General features: G+C 40.5%; 1 protein-coding gene across 3 annotated transcripts in view; it reads right to left on the bottom strand.

The window, feature by feature from the left end:
- LOC125461006 (chromatin remodeling regulator CECR2-like) overlaps window positions 1–24,637 on the bottom strand; it is a 129,274-nt gene that overhangs the window by 48,020 nt on the left and 56,617 nt on the right. For 2 of the 3 annotated variants that reach the window (XM_059652418.1, XM_059652420.1), the window contains exons 3-7: window positions 14,927–15,110; window positions 12,675–12,811; window positions 6,364–6,483; window positions 3,392–3,459; window positions 918–1,093 (exon numbers count right to left, since the gene is read on the bottom strand). In XM_059652418.1, the coding sequence (XP_059508401.1) occupies window positions 918–1,093; window positions 3,392–3,459; window positions 6,364–6,483; window positions 12,675–12,811; window positions 14,927–15,110 (685 nt within the window). The remainder of the gene's footprint in view (window positions 1–917; window positions 1,094–3,391; window positions 3,460–6,363; window positions 6,484–12,674; window positions 12,812–14,926; window positions 15,111–24,637) is intronic. The other variant, XM_059652419.1, reaches the window with a different exon arrangement.

Below are 24,637 nucleotides of genomic sequence, written 5' to 3'. Positions count from 1 at the left end.
TTTGAAGGTATTATCTAAACAGCCTTTCTGAAGAAGGGTCCCGACCTTGTTTTGAACATATTTCAAAACAGCATGTTTTCACTTAATAAAATATTAGAATAACTTTGTATCATTGCTTCTTAGGCAGCCGCCTCAAACTTTGCCGAAACAAAATATTCTCAATATGCTGAGGTCAAGGAAAGCAATTTGTGCATCTTCCACAATTTTTAACACCATCAACATTGCATATTTACCCATTGAACAACTGGAAACTGAAGGTTTAAATAGCAAGCTATAATTGGGAGGTCCTCCAACTGGAAGTCCTTCTGAGCTCTGCAGTTTAATTACCCACACAACAGGTGTAATAAAACTCATCAACTGATACAAATGGAGTTGAACCAAGATCTAAACTGTGATCAAACAGGATAGTATAGCATTTACTGATTCTACTACTAAGGCAGGTCAAGAACAATAATCACATTCTCCTTTGTAGACGTTTGCCTTAAATTACCTTTGCTCAAATACATTCGATGCAATCTTGAGAGCTGACCTATTGTTACAAGGCAGAGTACAGCTAATCACACCCTTAATACTTATTTAAGTACCAGTGTTTCACCACAGGATGTCCGCGAATGTACTGCATCCGGGGATGAGTGTTTCCGAAGTTATAGTGCTATCCACAGTCATGTTACCATGTCCCTATTCACCAAATTAGTTACTGTGTGTTAAACAAGAGTTTTTCTGGTATATAATAGAACATATATAAAATATGATGAGCTTTGAAAAGTTTATTCTAATTTTTCAATGGAGAAACCATTTTTAAGATACAATTTCTCCTGTTAAATGAAATAAAAGATTTTGAGAAACCTTACACATTTTGTATTATTCAAGGTAAACTTTGGAGACCTGCCATGAAGTGTTAGATCACGTCAACAAACCTTGTGAGCAATCATATTGCAAATTTCAGGGAGGAAGTCTTCAGTGAGAGTTGCATGCAGCTGTCTTTCTTTAACAGAAGTGTTTGTCTGGAGGCATTCCGTTAATTTCCTCCATTCCTCCTCTGTCTGACACACCAGTTCCCAAGTGCCACAACTTCCAGGGGTTTTCAATGGATCTGGGAGGCAAATCTCAAACCATAAATGTTGCCCAACAAATACATATTAAACGCATATTAAAACAGCCATCCAGTAAGTGTGATCCTTTCTGAATTTGAGGAGGAAGCACAGCTTACATATCACAGATCAACAACAAATCCTGGAGGGTATGTCCTGAATGCATAATTCAAGATCATTAATGTATTTTGCTAAAATTCTCAGTCGTATCTATAAAATACTATGCATTCTATGTCGGAAAGACCTTGCTACAGCATGCAGAGGTTCCAGTGACACATTTTTCCCATTGTGTCCCACAGCATTATCTACCATCCAATCAAATGGTATGGGTCATCATTCATAGATACAGAAGGACTTTGGCATGTCTTTAAAATAGTGAAAGATCTTCTGCAGTTCACTAAACCTTATTAATAATATGCCTGCTATACAGAATTAGGATGTAGTGCATCAAGACCTTTTCGTAAGACAGCATCCTATTGACCAGCAAAACATGGAAAATGTGAAACCTTACAGTATCCCCCATCTCACCGTAGAGAACAAAGTCTTAGTGTTATGATCATAACACTCAGATTCAAAATTTGTAAGAGATCTTTTCTTTAAAAAAAGGACATAGAACATTGCACAACAGCAAGCAAAAAAACTTTCTTTGGAGATGTTCACTGAAAGAGTACCATTTGCATCTCTGGGACTCTGATTTAGGAGCCATTGTGAGCAACTTAAATTATGACTAAAAGTGGAATTTGGATTCACTTTCCCTGCTCTTTCCAGTTTGTCAGATTGGATATTTAAGGTAATTGTGCAAAATAAGGTGTTGAAGGATGACAACTTTTTTTAAGCATCTAGCATTATTTCAATTGTATGTAGAATAGTGGGGAAGAAACAATTATCCTTTGCTCAGATATTCCAATTCCTAGGATGAACAAATGGCAGAAAGGGTGATATCAGTGGTTCATGCATCATTTACTGGAGATTTTGCAGGGTATAAGCATGGTTTGAAGACCATCTATTCAAACGGGAGATAGAGGTAGTGGGGCTCCCTGGAACAATGAAGCATTAACTATTCCATCCGATTTCTAGTACACATGAAGATGCATGATGTTCATAGAACATGCAGCATGTCAGGATTCCAGTTAAGGCGATAAAAAAGGCCAAGATGTAAGCCCATATTCATCCTTCATTCATCTTTTCATGCTCAAAGCTGTTGTGGTATTCAATTCTAGACATAAAACTAAATTTTCCATGCTACCTTACATAAGAACTCGGATAGGCCATCCAGCTTGTTCAATCATTTAACAGATTACAGCCAATCGGATTGCTACCTCAATTCCATATGCCGATCTACCTACTAACCTTCCACACACTAGCTTAATAAGAATCTACCAACCTCTGCCTTAAAAATATTGAAGGACTCTGTTTCAACCACCATTTTGAGGAAGAAACTTCCAAAGACCCAGGACCCTTACAACTTTTACTCTTTCCAAAATCCAACAGGATATGAGTCTAAGACAGATAAAGTCTTGCCCAACCTTTCCTAATAAGGCAACCCGCTTATTCTAGGTAATAAGCCGATTCTGAATTGCCTCCAATGTATTGATATCCTTCCTTAAGTAAGGAGACAAACACTGTGCAGAGTACTCTAGCCGCCATCTCACCAGTGCTCTTTATAGCTTTACCATTGCCGTCCCATTTTTATATTCAATTCTTCTTGTGATAAATAATGACATTCAATTAGCCTTCCCAAATATTGGCTGTACGTCTGTAATAATCTTTTGTAACTTGTGCACAAGGACATGCGGGTCCATTTACAATCTCTCACTATTAGATACTATGCTTTTATTTCTACCTGCCAAAATGAAACATTTCATATTTCCCAGACAATATTCCACACACATCTGTGCCCACTCACTTAACATATATGCAGGCAATTCCTGGGTTGCAATTAGGTTTGATTCTTAAGTACATTCTTAAGATGATTTGTATGCAAATTGGGGCACAATATAGGACAATATAACATAGCAATTCATAAGTACAGAGAAATGTTAATATGTTGGATCTTTAGAATTATTAATAATACACCCCTATTTGGGATCTCATCCTTAAGTGGGACGCTCCTAAATTGATGATCCCCATTACATGTTTTTGTAGCCTCCTTATATCCCCTTCATAATTTATCTTCCTATTAATCTTTGTGCCATTATCTTAATATTCTCATAAAGCATAACATTAACAACATCAGTGGAATATGTATTATGGAATATGTATTGTGATAATAGACAAAAATAAAAATATTGTTCACCTACCATGACTTCTGCATTCTTGTCGAGAATCTTCTATAGAAGGTACTTCTTGGGTTACAATCATGGATTCACTGTAAAATACCATTCAGTAGCTTGAAAGCCTACCTGCCTTCATCCATGACACTAGTATATTATTCACTAGACTCCCCATAGGGAAGTTGCCCCCTTTTCACTATCTGTTACAAAATTATAAACAAGTATGAAAGGTTCATTTACAAAGGAAACCTTTATCTCCACACGATAACTTCCCGTTTCGAAGCCCTCTGATGTGGTTATGGGTGATGGGATGGTTAATGGATAAGGATCATTGTAGGCATTTACTTCGACAATGCCCTAGAACATCATTCTCATTCCTCAACGATGGAGGAACACTTAAGACAGAATGTGATTTTAAAAAAAGGCTTGAGTGAGAAAGAGATGAAAATAAACAGTTACCAAGAAACAAAGGAAATAATAAGTAAAAGGTAACAAGAGAAAAAAGAAAGATTAGAGAGAAAAAGAGGAGAAAAATTATAGATATGAAATGCAACATTAAGGAGAAATGTGTTTTGGAAAAGCTTGGTTTAAGTGATCATAACTTAAGAACCATAATTTAATGGTATCAATTACTAAAATTATATCAATTTTGAATTAGAAAAATGTGTACAGGTGAGATAACAAGGTGTAGAACTGGATGAACACAGCAGGCTAAGCAGGAAAGCCGACGCTTTAGGCCTAGACCCTTCTTCTGAAAAATGTGTATAGATGTCGGCTTTAATGCACAGCCTTCAACATGAAGTAGTAACTACAATAAAAGCTGGAGGTTCCACCCTTTCGACAGAATCAGAACCGAATCTTCCTCTGCGTTATCAAACGTAAATGGAAAGATCCAAAGCCACAGTTTAAAAAGGACCAGACAAATGAGCTCTTAGTATTTCTGATAATTTTTTTCCTGATCAAAACTAGGAGTCTGAGTAGGTCATTTGGCCTTTTGAACCCGCTCCAGCATTCAAGGTGATCATGGCTGATCCTCTAACTCAATGTCATATTTTCATTTTCTCTAGATATTCCTTGACGCCCTTAATAGCTAAACATTTATCAGTCTCTTTCTTAAATATATTCAGTGACCCAGCTTAGGCAGCCTTCTGTGGTCACAAATTCCAGAGGTTAACCACCCTGAGTGAAGAAATGTTTCCTCATCTCAGCACTAAACGGCCTACCCTATATCCTGAAACTTGGACCCCTAGTTCTAGACTCCCCAGTCAAGGGAAACATCCACCCTGCATTGAGTATTTATAGTCCTGCTAGAATTTTTAAAGTTTCAATCAGATCCTCTCTCTTTTTTAAAAAACTCAAGTAAATACAGGCCTAGTAGAACCAAACAAAATATTTGGTCAATTTTCTGAAGAAGGGTCGCGACCCGAAACGTCAAGCTTTCCTGCTCCTCTGATGCTGCTTGGCGTGCTGTGTTCATCCAGCTTCACACCGTGTTATCTCAGATTCTCCAGCATCGGCAGTTCCTACTATCTGTGACAAAATACTTGGTCACTTATTTTACTGCAGTTTGAGGCCTGGATACTCTCCAGGTCTTTCTGCATTTGAGCTCAGGTTGTTTCATTATTGAGTTGTTGCAATTGGTGTTAAACATTGAGGAATCATTACAGGTGTATTCCATACAAAGGAGGACTGCAACAAAATACATCAAGCCATTAAAAAGTTGACAAATCAGCATGCAATTAATAAATGAATGTCAACATAAATAATTGAGTCGTAGCACATTTTGGTAGGAAGGATAATGCGGTCACAGCTTTCTCAACAGTAAGTGTCTAAAATTGGTTAGGGGGCAGAATGATCTAGGATTACAAATACACAAATCACTACATGATATTAGACTGAAAGATTTAATCTGTCAGGGAAGTTTGAATGGCTGTGGCTCTTTCTTCTAGAGAAAGGGAGACTTAAGCGACAAGTTGGTAGTGATGTTTCATACTGTGAAAAGACTTTATAGGTGAATTTTTTTTCTCAACTGCAAGCAAGAACTGAACTAATAGTCATAAATACAAAAAGATCACTATGAAATCTAATGACAAATTTACGAGGAAACATTTTACTCAGTAGTTAGAATGGTGAACTTGAGCGATAGTAAGGGTAGGGTGGATAAATACAGGATTAGAAGTGGTTTACGGGGAACATATCAATTTGAGCCCATTGGATTGAAAAGCCTTTGAGCTATTAGGTACTGTACAATACTAGAAGTCCCACTTTCACTTTCAATGCAACTATTTGCTTTCAACAGTTATAGAAAAGATAATTTTGATTCACCAGTTTTGTTTTTAAAAAAGAGCCATGGTAACTTCTGCTAGGTGCTTACATAGAACAATATGGTGTATAATTATTTTGATGTATCCAATAGAGTGCTGCTATATCTCCAGTTTTCTCACAAGATGCCATCAGGGTGGTCTTGGGGCAAAAGCCATTTGTAATTTATATTAAATTGAAATATGCATGCATTCAAATTTTAAAATTGAAACGTGTCTGTGGTGCCAGCTGTTGCGGTAACTGATTTTAACTATTTAATCCATTTCAGGCAATCATACTGTTTACTTTTTTCCAAGTAGAAAGGAGGAATATGTGATATTTTGTGTATCATTTCTAGTTCTTGTAACAATTCTTGTGCAAAACTCATTTAAAGAATTTTTGACCTTGCAGACACAACTTTTAGTTATGTGTGCTCATCAGCATTGCACCATATTTCACAAAAGTCTTTTTTGAAATCACTAGTATCTGAATGTCTTTCACTTTTCCATCAATGTTGATTTTTTAAAATTTTCTTTTAAGCTAGAAACAAGTTATACTTTTGTTTCGACAACCTGGAGTATGGAATTGAAATGCTTTTCGATGTTGGACATGAATAGAATGAGACTGAGCCTATTGAATCAGCCACCCCCAAGCTATTAAGTAAATGTGCTATTTGAAGTAAATGTGAAACAATTCACCTCACAGTTGTAAAATAAATATCTTCCAATTTCTTCCGCTTTGATGGTCGGCCTCTCTTTTTAGGTTTCATGTTGATAAGTTTGTAATTGGAGCTATAGGTATTTAGTTTTCCATTTTCACTGTGAAAATTGAAAAACTTCAATTAATATTGGTGTCATCAATCACAGCTATTAACTATCCTTACGATATAAAATGCATGATCAATGTTACCCAAATGTATAAAATTTTTGATTTGCTTACCATGTATAGAAAATTACATGCACAATTCATCCTGATGTTAGAGATAATGGGAACTGCAGATGCTGGAGAATCCAAGATAACAAAGTGTGAAGCTGGATGAACACAGCAGGCCAAGCAGCATCTTAGGAGCACAAAAGCTGACGTTTCGGGCCTAGACCCTTCATCAGAGAGGGGGATGGGGAGAGGGTTCTGAAATAAATAGGGAGAGAGGGGTAGGCGGACCGAAGATGAATAGAGGAAAAGATAGGTGGAGTGCAGTGGGAGAGAGATACCCTGAGGTTGGTCTGGAGGGAGGAGGGAAACTTCTTCAGGTGAGGCATTCCTGGAAGAGGCTTCCCAGTGTGGTTAAAATTGTGATCACAGATAATGGGAACTGCAGATGCTAGAGAATCCGAGATAATGGATTGGTGTGTTGCCTCCCAGGTGCCAGGATCCGTGATGTCTCGGATTGTGTCTTTGGGGTCCTGAGGGGAGAGGGTGACCAGCCCCAAGTCGTGGTCCACGTAGGCACCAACAACATAGGTAGAAAGAGGGATAGGGATGTCAGGCAGGATTTCAGGGAGCTAGGGTGGAAGTTGAGAGCTAGAACAAACAGAGTGGTCATCTCTGGTTTGTTACCCATGCCACGTGAAAGCGGGCAAAGAACAGGGAGAGATTTCAGCTGAACACGTGGCTGCAGGAGTGAGGGCTTCAGGTACATGGACAATTGGGGATCATTCTGGGGAAGGTGGGACCTCTACAAACAGGATGGTCTCCACTTGAACCAGAGGGGCACTAATATCCTGGGTGGGAAATTCGCCAGTGCTATTCGGGTGGATTTAAACCAGCTCAGAAGGGGGATGGGAAACTGAGGTGTAGTCCTAGTACACAGGAGGATGAGCGTAGGGAGGACATGATCAGGACCTCACTGTCACAGGAGTGTGCTGGCAGACAGCAAACTGGATTGAACCGTGTCTACTTTAATGCCAAGAGTATCCGGGATAAGGCAGGTGAGCTTGCAGCTTGGATAGGTACCTGGGACTTCGATGTTGTGGTCATTTCGGAGACATGGATAGAGCAGGATAGAGCAGGGTCAGGAATGGATGTTGCAGGTTCCAGGGTTTAGAACTTTCATTAAGGTCAGGGAAGGTGGTAAAAGAGGGGGAGGTGTGGCTTTGTTGGTCAAGGACAGTATAACGGCGGCTGAAAGAACCTTTGAGGACTCGTCTACTGAGGTGGTATGGGCTGGGGTTGCCGAGGAAGGTTTGTCGACTGAGTCAGTATGGGAGGAAGTTAGGAACAGCAAGGGAGCAGTCACCTCACTGGGGGTTTTCTACAGACCCCCAAATAGCAGTAGGGAGATCGAAGATCTCATTGGCCAGCAGATTGTTGAAAAGTGCAAACGTAGCAGGGTTGTTGTTATGGGTGACTTCAACTTTCCCAATATAGATTGGAACCTCCTTAGTGCAGATGGTTTGGATGGAGCCGTTTTTGTCAGGTGTGATCAGGAGGGTTTCCTTACTCAGTATGTGGACAGGCCGACGAGGGGGGAAGCCATTTTGGATTTGGTGCTCGGCAATGAGCCAGGACAGGTGTCAGATCTCGTGGTGGGAGAACACTTTGGCGACAGTGACCACAACAGCCTCACATTTACCAGAGCCATGGAAAGGGAAAGGAGCAGTTACCAGGGGAAGATATTTAACTGGGGTAAAGGAAACTATAATGCTATCAGACAGGAGTTGGGAAGTACAGATTGGGAGCAATTGTTCCACAGAAAGGGCACAGCAGACATGTGGAGGCTGTTTAAGGAGCAGTTGTTGTGAGTGATGTATAAATTTGTTCCTCTGAGACAGGTAAGAAGGGGTAAGATTAAGGAGCGTTGGATGACGGGTACAGAGGTGCTTCTTGTCAAAAAGAAAAAGGCAGCGTACCTAAGGTAGAGGAAGCAAGGGTCTAGCACAGCTTTAGAGTATGACAGCCTTGCTCGGAAGGAGCTCAAAAGTGGACTGAGGGCAGCCAGGAGGGGGCATGAAAAAGGCTTGGCAGGAAGGATTAGGGAGAACCCGAAGGCATTTTACTCATACTTGAGGAATAAGAGAATGGTCAGGGAGAAAGTAGGGCCGATCAGGGATAGCGTAGGGAACTTGTGCGTGGAGTGTGAACAGATAGGGGAAGCCCTAAATGAGTTTTTTGCTTCGGTTTACATTAAGGAAAGGGACCTGGTTGTGAATGAGAACTTTGAGGAGCAGGAAAACAGGCTTGAACAGATCAAGATTGAGGAAGTTGATGTGCTGGAAATTTTGGAAAACATTAAGATTGATAAGTCCCCAGGGCCAGACCACATTTATCCTAGGTTGTTCTGGGAAGCGAGAAAGGAGGTTGCTAAGCCGCTGACGAAGATCTTTGCTTCCTCACTCTCCACGGGAGTCGTACCGGAAGATTGGAGGGAGACAAATGTTGTTCCTCTTTTCAAGAAAGGGAATAGGGAAATCCCTGGAAATTACAGACCAGTCAGTCTTATGTTTGTGGTCAGCAAGGTTTTGGAAAGAATTCTGAGGGATAGGATTTATGACTATTTGGAAAAGCATAGCATGATTAAAGGGCGTCAGCATGGCTTTGTGAGGGGCAGGTCATGCCTTACAAATCTTATTGAGTTCTTTGAGGAAGTCACGAGACAGGTTGACAAGGGTCGAGCAGTCTATGTGGTGTACATGGACTTCGGCAAGGCATTTGATAAGGTTCCCCATGGCAGACTCATTCATAAAGTCAGGAGGTATGGGATACAGGGTATGGCTGGCTAGATTCAGAATTGGTTGGCTGACAGGAGGCAGAGAGTGGTTGTAGATGGTAAGTATTCTGCCTGGAGGTCAGTGCTGCGTGGTGTCCTGCAGGGCTCTGTTCTTGGGCCTCTGCTCTTTGTAGTTTTTATAAATGACTTGGACGAGGAGGTTGAGGGGTGGGTTAGTATGTTTGCTGATGACACAAAGGTTGGAGGTGCCGTTGATAGTATCGAGGGCTGTCGCAGGCTTCAGCGAGACATTGACAGAATGCAGAGCTGGACTGAGAAATGGCAGATGGAGTTCAACCTGGATAAATGCGAAGTGATGCATTTTGGAAGGTCGAACTTAAATGCTGAATATAGGATTAAAGGCAGGATTCTCAGCAGCGTGGAGGAACAGCGGGATCTTGGTGTTCAAGTGCATAGCTCCCTCAAAGTTGCCACCCAGGTGGAGAAGGTTGTTAAGAAAGCATATGGTGTTTTGGCTTTCATTAACAGGGGGATCGAGTTTGAGAGCCACGACGTTATGCTGCAGCTCTACAAAACCCTGGTGAGACCACACTTGGAATATTGTGTCCAGTTCTGGTCGCCCTATTATAGGAAAGATGTGGAGGCTTTGGAGAGGGTGCAAAGGAAGTTTACCAGGATGCTGCCTGGACTGGAGGGCTTGTCTTACGAGGAGAGGTTGACAGAGCTCAGACTTTTCTCTCTGGAGAGAAGGAGGAAGAGAGGTGACCTGATCGAGGTGTACAAGGTAATGAGAGGCATGGATAGAGTCGATAGTCAGAGACTTTTCCCCAGGGCAGGATTGATTGCCACGAGGGGTCACAGTTTGAAGGTGTTAGGAGGAAGGTATAGAGGAGACGTCAGAGGGAGGTTCTTCACCCAGAGAGTTGTGAGCGCATGGAATAGTTTGCCAGTGGTAGTTGTGGAAGCAGAGTCATTAGTGACATTTAAGCGACTGCTGGACATGCACATGGACAGCAGTGAATTGTGGGGAATGTAGGTTAGGTTATTTTATTTTTGGATTAGGAATATTCCACAGCACAACATCGTGGGCCGAAGGGCCGGTACTGTGCTGTACTTTTCTACGTTCTACATTCTATAACAAAGTGTGAAGCTGGATGAACGCAGCAGGCCAAGTAGCATCTTAGGAGCACAAAAGCTGACGTTTTGGGCCTAGACCCTTCATCAGAGAGGGGATGGGGAGATTCTGGACCAACCTCAGGGAATCTCTCTCTCATTGCACTCCACCTATCATTTCCTCTATCCATCTTCGGTCCGCCTCCCCCCTCTCTCCCTATTTATTTCAGAACCCTCTCCCCATCCCCCTCTCTGATGAAGAGTCTAGGCCCGAAACGTCAACTTTTGTGCTTCTAAGATGCTGCTTGGCCTGCTCTATTCACCCAGCTTCACACTTTGTCATCCTGATGTTATCTTGGCTGTGTAAGCTTTGTTTCCTTATCACATTTGGGCCATCTTTATTATAAATTAACATTTTTTGAACATTTTAACTGCCAAAATATACTCAGTGAATGATGTGTTGTAAAAAGAGGGAAGAGAAAGTGGACAAGATAGTAAAGGTGCTCCAGAGGAAAAATTCATGCAAACAAAACAGTGGGTTGAAGTTGATTGAAATGGAAATTAGAGTTTCTAGTCCAAAGTTGTTGAACTCAAGTGTCTAAGTGGACAGTGAGGTGCTGTTCCTCTGGTTTACATTAGGCTTTGCTGGAGCACTACAGCAGACCCAGAACAGAAGTCTAACATGAGAGGTAAAAAAGCATTTTGATATGACAAGCAACCCAAGGTCAGGCAATGGTTGGGAGTTGTCACATGTGGAAAAGGGAAGATGTGTTGGAAAAACTCCTGCGGAAGGTGGTATTGTTATAACAGATGCAAAATAGGCAGAGAAACTGGGGTGAACGGAGTGTAGTTCTTACAGGAAGCAGGGGGTGAGGAAGAGTAGTTAAGGTAATAGTGAGAGTTGATGGGTTTGTAAAGGATATTAGCTACCCAAGAAACAGTAATAGAGAAAGCAATGAAGGGACGAGTCAGCGATGTAACAGGTAATGGTGAGATAAGGTTGGAAATGGGATGCAAGGTTGTCAAATGTTTCAGAATCCAGACAGCAAGGAGCAGTTGCAGTCATCAATAAATCAGAGGAGTCATCAGAGAAGCATGGGACAAAGAATCAGCCACACCCAAGCTATTAAGTAAATGTGCTATTCACAGTAAATGTGAAATAATTCACCTCTCAGTTTTAAAATAAACGTCTTGCAATTTTTTTCTGTTTTGATGAAACCTATGCCCATACTTTTTGCTGGAAAAAATGTGTCAACTGAAGGAGAAGCTAATCTCTAAGTGTAAACAAGCTCAGCTAGTGGGTAGGGGGAGGGGAGGAGAATGTGGTGGAGGACGAGGGCTGTTTGCTTCTTTTCAAAGGACAAATTGAAGAACCCTCAGGCCATCTTACTGATGAACCAAGGTATAACTGGATTGCATGTTTATGAAGAAGTGGCAGCTGGGGCCAGGAAACAGAATTGTATAACAGCTGTAGAACGTGAGAAGGCTCAAGAATGTATGTGGGAAGAGACTGGACAAGAGGAGAAAAAATAGAAACCTTTTCTTGGGAAGAAGCGTAGAAACAGAACAAAGAATATAAAAGTAGAAGCAGGCCATGCAGCCCACTGAGTATGCTTTGCCATTCAACATAATCATGGCTGATGTCGTATCACAAAGTCATACTCCTGCTCTCTCCTCCCTTTGACAAATTTACCCTTTAAAAAATTTTGATTTCTTTTTAAATTATGCCAGCTGCATTGTAGAAATAGGCTATGTAGCATTGGAGGACTAGAAGGTAGGTTGCTGTGGAAGGAAGATCTCCAGAGGAGATGAGGTCAGGTACGGTTGTGGAAACAACAGCTGTTTAGTGGCAGGGTCATGGTCTGGGGGAGGCAGGACCAAGTCTCAGGGGATTGATGCTCAGCTTTTACAAAGTGAAGGCTGGTATGCCAGACAATAACAGCATGACCCTAATCAGCAGGTTTGATAAAATCAGGGTTAGACCTGAGAGAACAGAGTACAGCAAGTTCAGGGGGAAATATGTTAGAATGTGTGAGGTTGAGAGTGAAGATCTTAAGGTGGCTGTTGTCACATTGTCAGTTCTTGAAGAGGAGTAATAAGAATATCCTTGACAGGTTTACTAAAGCCCAGCCTTAGAAACAGTGGAAATTTTAATCCAATGAAAAAGGTACACACAGAAACAAATACATGGATTAACTTGAGTTTAAAAAAAAAGTACTCAAGCATTACATTTCTTCCATCTGATGTTTCTCCAGTGTGAAAGATGGTCCTTCTTTGTATAAACGAGTGCCATAGAAATACCAATAGGTTGCTCCAATGGCATCTTCTCCTAAAGGTTCCACTCTCAAATTATCAGCATCCAGACCCTGACAAACAGACAAGACAAGTTTAAAAAAAGCCATACACTTAAAAATTCTAAAGTAAGCTCTGCACAATATTACGGCTCCAGAAATGTTCCAGTACATTGATAAACCAACCACATTATAAAGGTAACAGATGATTAAAGATTTTGGAATATAAGTTAGGAACTATCAGGCATCACAGGAAATGATAACAACCACATCATCCACAAGCATCTGAAGAATAGATTAAATACTAAAACTATTTGCCAAGCTGATGACCAGAATTAAAGATCATCTTTTATGAACTCCAGGACTTTTCTTTTCATTAGACGTGAATAAAAGATTAATCAAAGTGCTTAATATTACAGCAGGATTTCATTCAACAAATTAAAAGTCATCTCCACTGCCAGCTAAACCTGCAGCTAGCAGATGTAAATTTAAAGATAATAAAATGTGAGGCTGGATGAACACAGCAGGCCAAGCAGCATCTCAGGAGCACAAAAGCTGACGTTTCGGGCCTAGACCCTTCATCAGAGAGGGGGATGGGGGGAGGGAACTGGAATAAATAGGGAGAGAGGGGGAGGCGGACCGAAGATGGAGAGTAAAGAAGATAGGTGGAGAAGGTGTGGGTGGGGAGGTAGGGAGGGGATAGGTCAGTCCAGGGAAGACGGACAGGTCAAGGAGGTGGGATGAGGTTAGTAGGTAGCTGGGGGTGCGGCTTGGGGTGGGAGGAAGGGATGGGTGAGAGGAAGAACCGGTTAGGGAGGCAGAGACAGGTTGGACTGGTTTTGGGATGCAGTGGGTGGGGGGGAAGAGCTGGGCTGGTTGTGTGGTGCAGTGGGGGGAGGGGATGAACTGGGCTGGTTTAGGGATGCAGTGGGGGAAGGGGAGATTTTGAAACTGGTGAAGTCCACATTGATACCATATGGCTGCAGGGTTCCCAGGCGGAATATGAGTTGCTGTTCCTGCAACCTTCGGGTGGCATCATTGTGGCAGTGCAGGAGGCCCATGATGGACATGTCATCAAGAGAATGGGAGGGGGAGTGGAAATGGTTTGCGACTGGGAGGTGCAGTTGTTTGTTGCGAACTGAGCGGAGGTGTTCTGCAAAGCGGTCCCCAAGCCTCCGCTTGGTTTCCCCAATGTAGAGAAAGCCGCACCGGGTACAGTGGATGCAGTATACCACATTGGCAGATGTGCAGGTGAACCTCTGCTTAATGTGGAATGTCATCTTGGGGCCTGGGATGGGGGTGAGGGAGGAGGTGTGGGGACAAGTGTAGCATTTCCTGCGGTTGCAGGGGAAGGTGCCGGGTGTGGTGGGGTTGGAGGGCAGTGTGGAGCGAACAAGGGAGTCACGGAGAGAGTGGTCTCTCCGGAAAGCAGACAGGGGTGGGGATGGAAAAATGTCTTGGGTGGTGGGGTCGGATTGTAAATGGCGGAAGTGTCGGAGGATAATGCGTTGTTTAACATGGCTTCTGAAGGAGTGGCTTCACAAAACTACACTGGCATGAAGACATGGAATGTTTCACCAAAACAGTGGCATTAATAGAATCCATCGCAATAACAGAGTAAAGTGAATGCATATCAGAACAGAATAAGAAATGAAAGTATTAGAGGAAAGGAATTAAGTGGCTACTTTTGACAGAAAGCTGCTGGGAGTGAACTGATCAAATGGCATCCTTGAGTGCTGTTGCTGTCAAATTCAATGCTTTTAGAAGCGCACAAATAAAGTGTAGAGGCAGGATAGAACAGATCGGATATGGAAATTTTTGGATCAAAGAAAAATAACAAGGCTGTCCCAGTCCCAGCGTTAATAAATAACCTGATGGGGAACAGTGTCAGATATAAAAGTGTGCAGGTGTGGATGAAATTTTAACAGCAAGTTTTTGCTTCCGCTTTGTGTTGAGCGTTAAGTTGTGATTTTCAGGCAATTGTAAATTGTTTGCTAATACTTAAAATCTGTGCTCATAAAAGGAACAATGCTTTCTTGAGTGAAGAATTACTGGGTCTGTGGGGCTTTTTCCTGGAATGAATTTCTTTGGAGAATGAGAAAATTAGATAAAAAAGAGAAAGTACATTCTGTAAGTAGTTACTTTCAGTTCATAGTGTGAAACAAACAACACCTTCCCTTGAAATTGTACCTTTAAAAGATCAAACACATCATCCGCATCTAATCTGTAGTCACATAGCCTGTGCAACAGCTCAACACGTAAACGAATGGGTAATTCTTTGAACTTCGTGTTTTTCAGTGGATTTGGTCTCCCTTCTTCAAGTTCCCATCGATGTTTAATAATGTCTTCCAGGTACATGTCACAACTGTCAGGTCTGGGGGCAAAGCATATCACTAATTAGAAATCAAACTATTCCATGTTCCAAACAGTAAACTTTTCATCTGCGTTTTGGTGGTGAAAATGAAAGCTCGACAGGCATTATATAACACATTTATATCCATATAATACACATTATGTATGGCACAGAAACAAGCTAATACAGCCAACTAATCTACTGTGGCATTCATGTTCTGTTTCAGCCTCCATACATATATCCTTATTTAAACCTACCAATGTACAGGTAGTTTTGCTATAATGTGTGTTTTGTTAACACGAATCAGCTGTAACGCAACTGATGAGTAGTGGACACTGTTCGGATAATGTAAACTTTCTGCTATACAGCAATTTTCTTATAATGTGATTTTCTGTAGCGCGAGGTCACGCAAGAACACAACTATCATGTTATAAGAGAACTACCTGGAATCACCTTTCTCTTCTCTCCTAATAGATTACTGTTAAACATATTGACATCATTTGCTTCAACTATTGACTGAGATAGGAAGTTTGACATTCTTACTTTCTTTGTTAATTCAAATTTCAAAGGAATTTCTCTGAACGCTATAGAATTTCCTGGAACTCTATTTACTGGAAAGTTACATTTAAGTAAATGGGCAAAGCTTGAGCATTCACATACACATATTGGTAGGTGAGATTTCCTATTGTGCACTTCAAAGACAAAAAACTCTAAAGTATATTATTTGTGCAGTGCTTTCTGTAAAATTTAATAGTTCATTTTCAAAATTACAATATTTGTTGCAAAAGGCTTTTCAGCAGATACACTTAACAAATACCTCTCACAGTGCAGCAACATATTTTTCAACATTATGAACATATCATACAAAAAACAAGCGAGACAGTGGAGTCAATAACCATGCCATTCTTCTCTGCAAAGCAGGCAATAGACTGACATAACTGAATGCATATTCAGCAAGTCTGACAATGATCAGCAAACCTTTTCATGTCAGATGTGACTCGAGTCCTAATGGCATTTTATACTTGTAAGCTTCATGGCATTTCATTGCAGATGCATAAAAAGACTTGTTACATTTCTGGGTATGAATTCAACTGCAAGAAAGCCAGCTGAGGCCATGCTTTATCAAAATTTTAAATAAAATACCCAACACAACTGGTAACACATCTCTGGATTTTTTTAAAAATTTAGTACTGGAAATAGTATTTGCAAAGTTGAAGCAAATCACACAGGGTTAAAATGAGTCATGGATAGCTACTGTTCACAAGTTGCAGACAATTTACATTAGATTAGTATTCAAAGGTGTCACATCAGATGCATTGTTGCTGAGAAGCTTTTTGTGGACTCTGCTGTTTTTAGTGTCATCCTACACAATTTGCTCAGCTTGAGATTTCAGCCACAGACAGACAGTCAGGCTACAAGGAGTCTCTACATGACAATGGAATGTAAGTAGCTCTTTGCTTATCACCTGGAGGTAAAGAAAGAATAAACTAGCAATTGCAAAATGCCACATCATGAAACTCAGCATTTCCCCCACATTACTTCACACCCCAAAAAAGCTGCAAAAACTGCTAAGGCAAAGTTCATTCTTTTAACAAGAAAATTAGATGCATGAAAAGAAAAGAGAACTACAGGAACAGATTCTACAGATTAAACAATAGTTAGGCCAATGTTGTTCACTGTGTTTAACCATACAAAAATTCTACGTGAGCAGCAAATAAGAATTGAAGAACAGAGGCAGGCGCTAGACCTGGCCATTCTTCTACATCAACACCACCTTGCAACAATATCCACATATACCATGAGACCATAAAACACAAAAGTGGAAGGAAGGCCATTCAGCCCATTGAGTATTCTAAATGGGGCCTTCATTTCCTTAATGACCAAAAATCTATTGATCTGTTTTATATTCAATAACAGAGCATCCATGGCTACCTGAGGCACAGAATCCCAAAGATTCACAATCTTTTAGGCAAAGAGACTTCTCATCTTAGTCCTAATTAGCTTACCCCTTATTTAGGGACTGTGGCCATGTGCTCTAGCTTCTCCAGTTACAAGAAATATTACTCACTGTTACCCTGTCTAACCACTTAAAACATTTATATATTCCAGTTAGATCACCTGTCATTATTCTAAACTCCAGGAAGCACAGGGTTAGTCTACTCAAGTTCTCCTTACTGGACAATCCCGTCATCCCAGAAAGCAGGCCATCAAACCTCTGTTGCACACTGTTGGACAGGCAACTGTCACCTGTCAGAGATGGTTAACATCTTAAAAAGAAATCTGAATGCCTTGTTTTAACAATTAAATCTACATCACATAATTCCACTTTTGTTGTGCAAAAATACACAAGCATTATTGACTGAACAATATGGTCTATAACCGCACGGTATGTACTCCGGTTTCTCTTTCATACTTCCCAAGAACACTGTTAAGGTACATGAATCTCTAAATTATATATTGTTGCAGGGAACAATCATAATTATACTGCAGACCTCTGGAGAATTTTCCAGAATTCCAGTTATTCACAGAGGTAACACTTGCATTTATTCTTGTGTAGGTACCTCAAATCGTTTGTTCTGGTTGCGTTTCAATAGGATTAAGCTAATCTGGCTACCTGTTTTTTTTCTTTGCAATGAAACACAGGCCTGCAGCGATTGTCTTACCAACTTAAAACTAGGAAATTGTTCAGTTTTTGTTTCTCACATGATTCCAACTGAGCTTAAGCCTCAATTTTCTGAATGGTCAATGGTGGAGCTTGTTCTACTGTTTTTGGCTCTATTTGCAGTTCAGGTCTATCTAACTGTCATTTATTTTGGCTAGCTTCTGTAAGTGAGCTGTAAACCCAGAGGACGAAACAATAACTAATTCCAAGATAAACTGAAAGCAGAGAAATTTATGAAATTAACTATTTCTATGGTGATGTAGCTCGTGCTCAGCTGTCCACACCATAACCTTAAGTAAACTAAATTAGAAATTAATTTACAAATTTTTTCATTAACCTTATGAAGCAAATGGGTTTTATCGCATGTTGGTAACTAATTTACCTCTATCTCCCAAAACAAAAGAGATCTCTCTGAACTGTATTTCTTTACAAGCAGCGTTGACATCGCATCTCCAATTCTTAAGTTAGGTAAACCCATCAGCTGTTTTTGATCGTACAATTCTGTCTGTGAAACTCAAAGATACATGGCCTCAACCCTGAGTGCAACAGACTCCCAAACTGATTTAACTGCATTTATCCAATTTTCTAGTTATTCTTTAATTCTTAAAACTAAAAAATACATATCAAAATGCACAAATCATAAACTAGATATTCATAACACAAGCAGGGGGTGTTTTAGGTCAGGAGACCAAAACTACATTCAGGATTCCAGGTACAGCCTCTCCGCAAATTTTCATAATTCTAAATCTGTGTCAAATTTTTTGCAAAAATCAACATACTGTTGCTTGTTGAACCTGCATGTTAACACTCGGATTAATTTAAGGAGACCTGGAGATGAATCTCACTACTCAGAAAAGATTTTGCACTTTTATTTCTGCTCATCCAGTACTATATGTCAGATGAGCAATCTGATAATTTAGCAATAGTGAGATGAGTGTGCTGAGGTGAAGCGGGATGTCATTGTATAGGGTCTAGGCCCGAAACCTCAGCTTTTGCGCCCTTAAGATGCTCTGGATGCGAGTTTGCTCGCTGAGCTGGAAGGTTGGTTTTCGGACGTTTCGCCACCATTCTAGGTAACATCATCAGTGAGCCTCCGACGAAGCGCTGGTGTTATGTCCCGCTTTCTATTTATCTGGTTAGGTTTCCTTGGGTTGGTGATGTCATTTCCTGCATTTGTGATGTCATTTCCTGTTCTTTTTCTCAGGTGATAGTAGATTGGCTCCAAATCAATGTGTTTGTTGATGGAGTTCCGTTTGGAATGCCATGCTTCTAGAAATTCTCGTGCGTGTCTGTTTGGCTTGTCCTAGGATGGATGTGTTGTCCCAATCAAAGTGGTGTCCTTCCTCATCTGTGTGTAAGGATACGAGTGATAGTGGGTCATGTTGTTTTGTGGCTAGTTGATGTTCATAAGTTCTTATGATGCTGCTTGGCCTGTTGCATTCATCCAGCTCTACATTTTGTTATTACATATTTGCCCAATATCTCCAAAGGTCAGGACGTATATTAGTACTTTTATAGCAAAAGAACCGCTGGGATATAGTGATCACAATACTCCCATCAAAAGTGAGAATCTCAAACCTATGCAAGGACAATTATATAGATATGAAGGGAGAGCTAACCAAGGTTGAGTGAGGCTTTGATCTCTGGAGGGGGAGTCTGATAAGAAAGGGATCATAAATAACTCTGAAGAAAGAAATCAATGGAAAAATGCCATTTTAAAACTTGTACTATAATGGTCAAGCACAAAATCAACATAAAATTGAGTATGAATCAACAGACGAATGGTATTTCCTTTTAAATAGCTCCTGCAAACAGATGCCACAATTTCAAGTACCAAGTACAATCTCTCATTCTCTTCAATTCAGCCCTTTGTAGATATAATTGCCCACTTTTCCTACTCAATGGATTTGTTCCTCAAGTTGCTTTCACCAGCAGCCATATTCTTACCAAAGTTCTCAATCATGATTCACATTATCCAGATGCATGTCTGCACACACTGTCTCATTCGCATCATGATAGCCCTGATGGCAAGGCTCGTTTGTTTTTAAAAAAGTTATTTTTCAACTGATCAAATGACTCACCTTGCTCAGATTCTGATCCTCTTGACACAAACATTCAATGCTTTAGATTCCCTGAACTATGCAAAGCATTTTCAAGATTCAGTCCTTTTTAACTCTCTAACATGTGTTGCTTCAAGAGCTTCTGAAGATTTATCTATTTACTGCCAAACAGAACATTGTTATCAATCGATCAAGGTGTGGAGCTGGATGAACACAGCAGGCCAAGCACCATCTTAGGAGCACAAAAGCTGACGTTTCGGGTCTGGACCCTTCATCAGAAAAATTCATGTGGTGGGAAGCAAGCAAAACTCTTTATCAATAGATCAACGATAATGAGAACTGCAGATGCTGGAGAATCCAAGATAACAAAGTGTGGAGCTAGACGAACACAGCAGGCCAAGCAGCATCTTGGGAACACAAAAGCTGATGTTTTGGACCGAGACCCCTCATCAGAATGAAGGGTCTCGGTCCAAAACATCAGCTTTTGTGTTCCCAAGATGCTGCTTGGCCTGCTGTGTTCGTCTAGCTCCACACTTTGTTATGTTGGATTCTCCAGCATCTGCAGTTCTCATTATCGTTGATCTATTGATAAAGAGTTTTGCTTGCTTCCCATCACATGAATTTTGGGTGTTCTGACCAGAATCCAATGAAGTCTGAAACTTGACATCACCCCAATTAGCTATTATCTCCATTGCAACCTCAGCGTTTAACTTCTCAGAACTTGATGGCCTCATAATACTGAATCCAAACACTCTTCTTCCCAGAATGAGGTTACTTTAGCTTTGAACTTAAAGGAATATTTTATATAAAGATGGCTTTTCTCCCCTTCAAAATACATGGATTGTCACACTGGGCAAATAGATTAAAAGTTAAGACAATAAATAAACTGGCAACCATTTAAGGAAACAATTCAAAATGTTCAGTAAAAGTACATTCACTGAAAGACAAGGTGTCTACAAATTGGAAAGAACTGTGAAGGATGGTATCAGTTTAAAAGAGGCTTATGACATTGTTCTTAAAACTTTACCAAGCAAACAGCAGGTCACAAAGAAAGGAGAACATTATGGTAAGGTAGACAGAAATACAAAAATGGATTATAAAAGCTTCCTTGTATATATAAATTGAAGGTAAAGTTGAAATAAATATAAGTGGTTTAGAAGCAGAGACATGCTAAATTATGATGGGAAATAGCTGAGTCATCAAGCAAATGCTTTGTGGTTCATGTCATGGTGAAAGGCAATTTACATTCTAGAATTAGTGGATAGCCTAGGAGATCAAAAAAGCAAGAAAATTAAGGTAATTAACATTTGTGGTCATTATGCATGAAAAAAAACTTAAGAGACTTAAATCTAATAAAATCCCAGGACTAGATGGCCTACATTCTATGGTTCCAAAAAACATAAATGCAAAGATAGTGGATGTACTGACTACAATTTTCAGAAATTTCCTTGACTTTAAAATGGTGAGAGCAGATCGGAAGCTTGAAGATGTTACTCTGCTATTCAAGAAAGGAGGGAGAGAGAAAACAGAACTATAGGTCAAATTAGCCTGACACAACATTAATAGACAAAAAAAGGGAAAGGTGAATTGAATTATTCTTACTGATCATCTCAGGTCCATAACAGTGGTATACATCCCTAAATCTAGTTTGTGAATTTCAATTTTAAATGACCTCCAGCAAATTTTATTCTACATTTTAAAATATTATTTTGAAGTATGGTTTAGTACTGCATTCAAAACCAGGCGCAATTTCAAAACCACATGCATCTAAGAAAGAAAAGAAAGAAGAATGGAAAGGAAAGAAGTTTTAAATCACAAATTACATGGAAATGAAAGATCTCAGAATTACTTCATGTGAATTAGACAATCCAGGAGATCAACGTCCAGCTGAAATTCTGCTGGCTGTGCAAACAAGATCTTCACCAGAAGCTCAGATGCAGTTAAATTCCTTGTGAGATGTAGTAGTTTAATCTGGGAGTTGGTTCACTTCCCTGGTGAAGCAGAAGTTTGATTTTTGGAAATAAACCTTTGAGATATTGAGATCAGAGGTGGGCATTTCACCAAGCTTGGATGTTTCTAGTTTTCTAATGCTACAAATAGATGTACAAACAATAGTTAACAAACCAGCACTTTCAGTGAAGTGACATGGATTGCATGTTGAGACATTGTACTAACAAGGTAAATTTTGATGTCTACTCCTCAGAAACTTTTGGACTTTGCAAGTATTTGCACCAAGTTATAACATGTGTCATTGGTCTCATTTGTCAGAACTGGCTGAGGTAGACAGCTCATTTGCTGTACTTTTGTGCTGGCTTGGCTGGAATGTTTATCCTATGTGAGGAGTATCACATTCCAGGAGGTGTTGACATCACATTTGTACTGGTAATTGCTGAAATTTTCTGGCAGCAACCAACCTGCCCATTCTGCATTTGACAGCAGCCATGTGAAAATCTGGCGAGAAACCATTTTAAAAATGAACTTAAACAAGATAATTTTTTTTCCCAAGAATAGGGTCTTTTTCTCCCAGCTGTCAGGGCATTGCATGAATCATCATGAGTCATTCGCAAATTGCTAGAATTCATTAAGGAAATTTTAGCAATGCACTTAGAAATTCCTAGTCTGATCAGGCAAAGTCAAACTGGTTTAATAAAGGGAAATACTGTTTGATAAAGTAATTCTAATTTTTTGAGCATATGGCAAGATAGCACAGATAATAGGGAACCAGTAGATGTAGTATGCTTGCATTCTTCAAATGGAACTTGATAAGTTCCATGCAAGATGTTAATACCAAAACAAAGAATCATGGACCTGGTGGTGATATATTTACATAGATAGACGACAGGTAAACAGGGCTAACTGACAATAGGCACAAACAGCACATTTTCAAATTGGCCTGCTGTGACTAGTGGAGTGTCATCTATATCAATTACTCAGAGTCAGAGTTATACAGCATGAAAACAGGCCCTTCAGTCTAACTCGTTAATGCCAAACAGATTTCCTAAATAAATCTAGTCCATTTTGCCAGTATTTGGTTCAGATCCCTCTAAACCCTTCCTATTCATGCACCAATCAAAGTGCCTTTTGAATGCTGTAATTGTACCAGCCTCCATTTCCTCAAAGTAGTTCATTCCATAAAAGCATGACCCTCTGCATGAAAAATTTGGCCCCTAGGTCTCTTTTAAATCTTTCTTCTCTCAACTTCAACTTATGCTCTCAAATCTTGGGCTTCCCCACCCTGGGGGAAAAAGACCTATTTATCCTATCCATGCCCCTCATGATTTTATAAACTTCTATAAGATCACCCCTCAGCCTCTAACTCTCCAGGGAAAATAGCCCCAGTTTATTCAGCCTCTTCCTTTGGCTCAAACCCTCCAACACTGGCAACTTCCCTATAAATCTTCTCTGAATCCTTTCATGTTGCACATGGGACGGCATGGTGGCTCAGTGGTTAGCACTACAGCCTCACTGCATCAGGGACCCGGGTTCAATTCCAGCCTCGGGCGACTGTCTGTGTGGAGTTTGCACATTTTCCCCGTGTCTGCGTGGGTTTCCTCTGGGTGCTCTGGTTTCCTCCCACAGTCCAAAGATGTGCAGGCTAGATGGATTGGCCATGCTAAATTGCCCGTATTGTTCAGGGGTGTGTGGGTTATAGGGGGATGGGTCTAGGTGGGATGCTTCAAGGGGCAGTGTGGACTTGTTGGGCCGAAGGGCCTGTTTCCACACTGTAGGCAATCTAATCTAAACAAAACCTTCCATTGCAGGGAGACCAAAATTGCATGCAATATTCCAATAGCAGCTTAACCAATGTCCTGCACAGCCACAACATGACTGCCCAACTCTATTCTCAATGCACTGACCAATAAAGGCAAACACACCAGATGTCGTCTTCATTATCCCATCTAAGTGCGACGCCACTTTCAAGGAACTACGAAACTGCACTCCAAAGTCTTGGTTCAGCACCACTCCTCAGAATCTTACCATTAAGTATATAACTTCTGCTTTGATTTGCCTTTCCAAAATGCAGCACCTCACATTTATCTAAATTAACCCTCATCTGCCTCTCCTTAGCCCATTGGCCCGTCTGATCAAGATCCCATCGTACTCCAAAGTAACCTTCTTCACTGCCCATTATACACCTGCAATTTTGGTGTCATCTGCAAGCTTATTAACCATACCTCTTACGTTCAAGTTCAAATCACTTAAATGAATGACGAAAAACAGTGGGTCTAGCACTGATCTTTGTGCTCCGCCGCTGGTCACAGGCCTCCAGTCTAGCCTCTACCACCACCCTCTATCTTCTACCTTTGAGCCAGTTCTGTATCCAAATAGCTAGTTCACCTCCTATTCCACATGTTCTAACCTTGTTAAACGCTTCACCGAAATCCATATAGACCACATCCACCTTTACCTTCACCAATCCGCTCTGTACATAATACATTACTTTCTGTCTCTTTGTTTAGTCTGCCGCAGATACAAAGCCAAATGGATGAAAAGGTTGTGAGAAGAACACCACAAGCAAAGAAACAGATTAAGTGATTCAGTAACAAATTTGCAGGAATATAATGAGAGGGACAACTATGTTATTCACTTTGGTCATAAGTTCAAGAGATTTTTTTAAAACTCAAAACAGTCATGAATCTTTGGAGGTCCCTAACACATGGGTTTTTGAATGCACTACAGTTAGTTAAGATAGTAAAGGCTGAGATAAATAGACATTTGGTCTCTTGGAACCAAGGGATATGGAAGGAAGGAGGAAAAGCGGAGCTCAAGCAGTTGACCAGCCTCCATTGTACCAAATAGTGCAGCACTGAAAAGTTCTTTATTCC

The sequence above is a fragment of the Stegostoma tigrinum genome, chromosome 18 (assembly GCF_030684315.1).
Source record: "Stegostoma tigrinum isolate sSteTig4 chromosome 18, sSteTig4.hap1, whole genome shotgun sequence".
Taxonomy (NCBI): Eukaryota; Metazoa; Chordata; class Chondrichthyes; order Orectolobiformes; family Stegostomatidae; genus Stegostoma; species Stegostoma tigrinum.
Note: the sequence above shows the minus strand (reverse complement) of the source record. Positions and strands in the feature narration are given on the sequence as shown.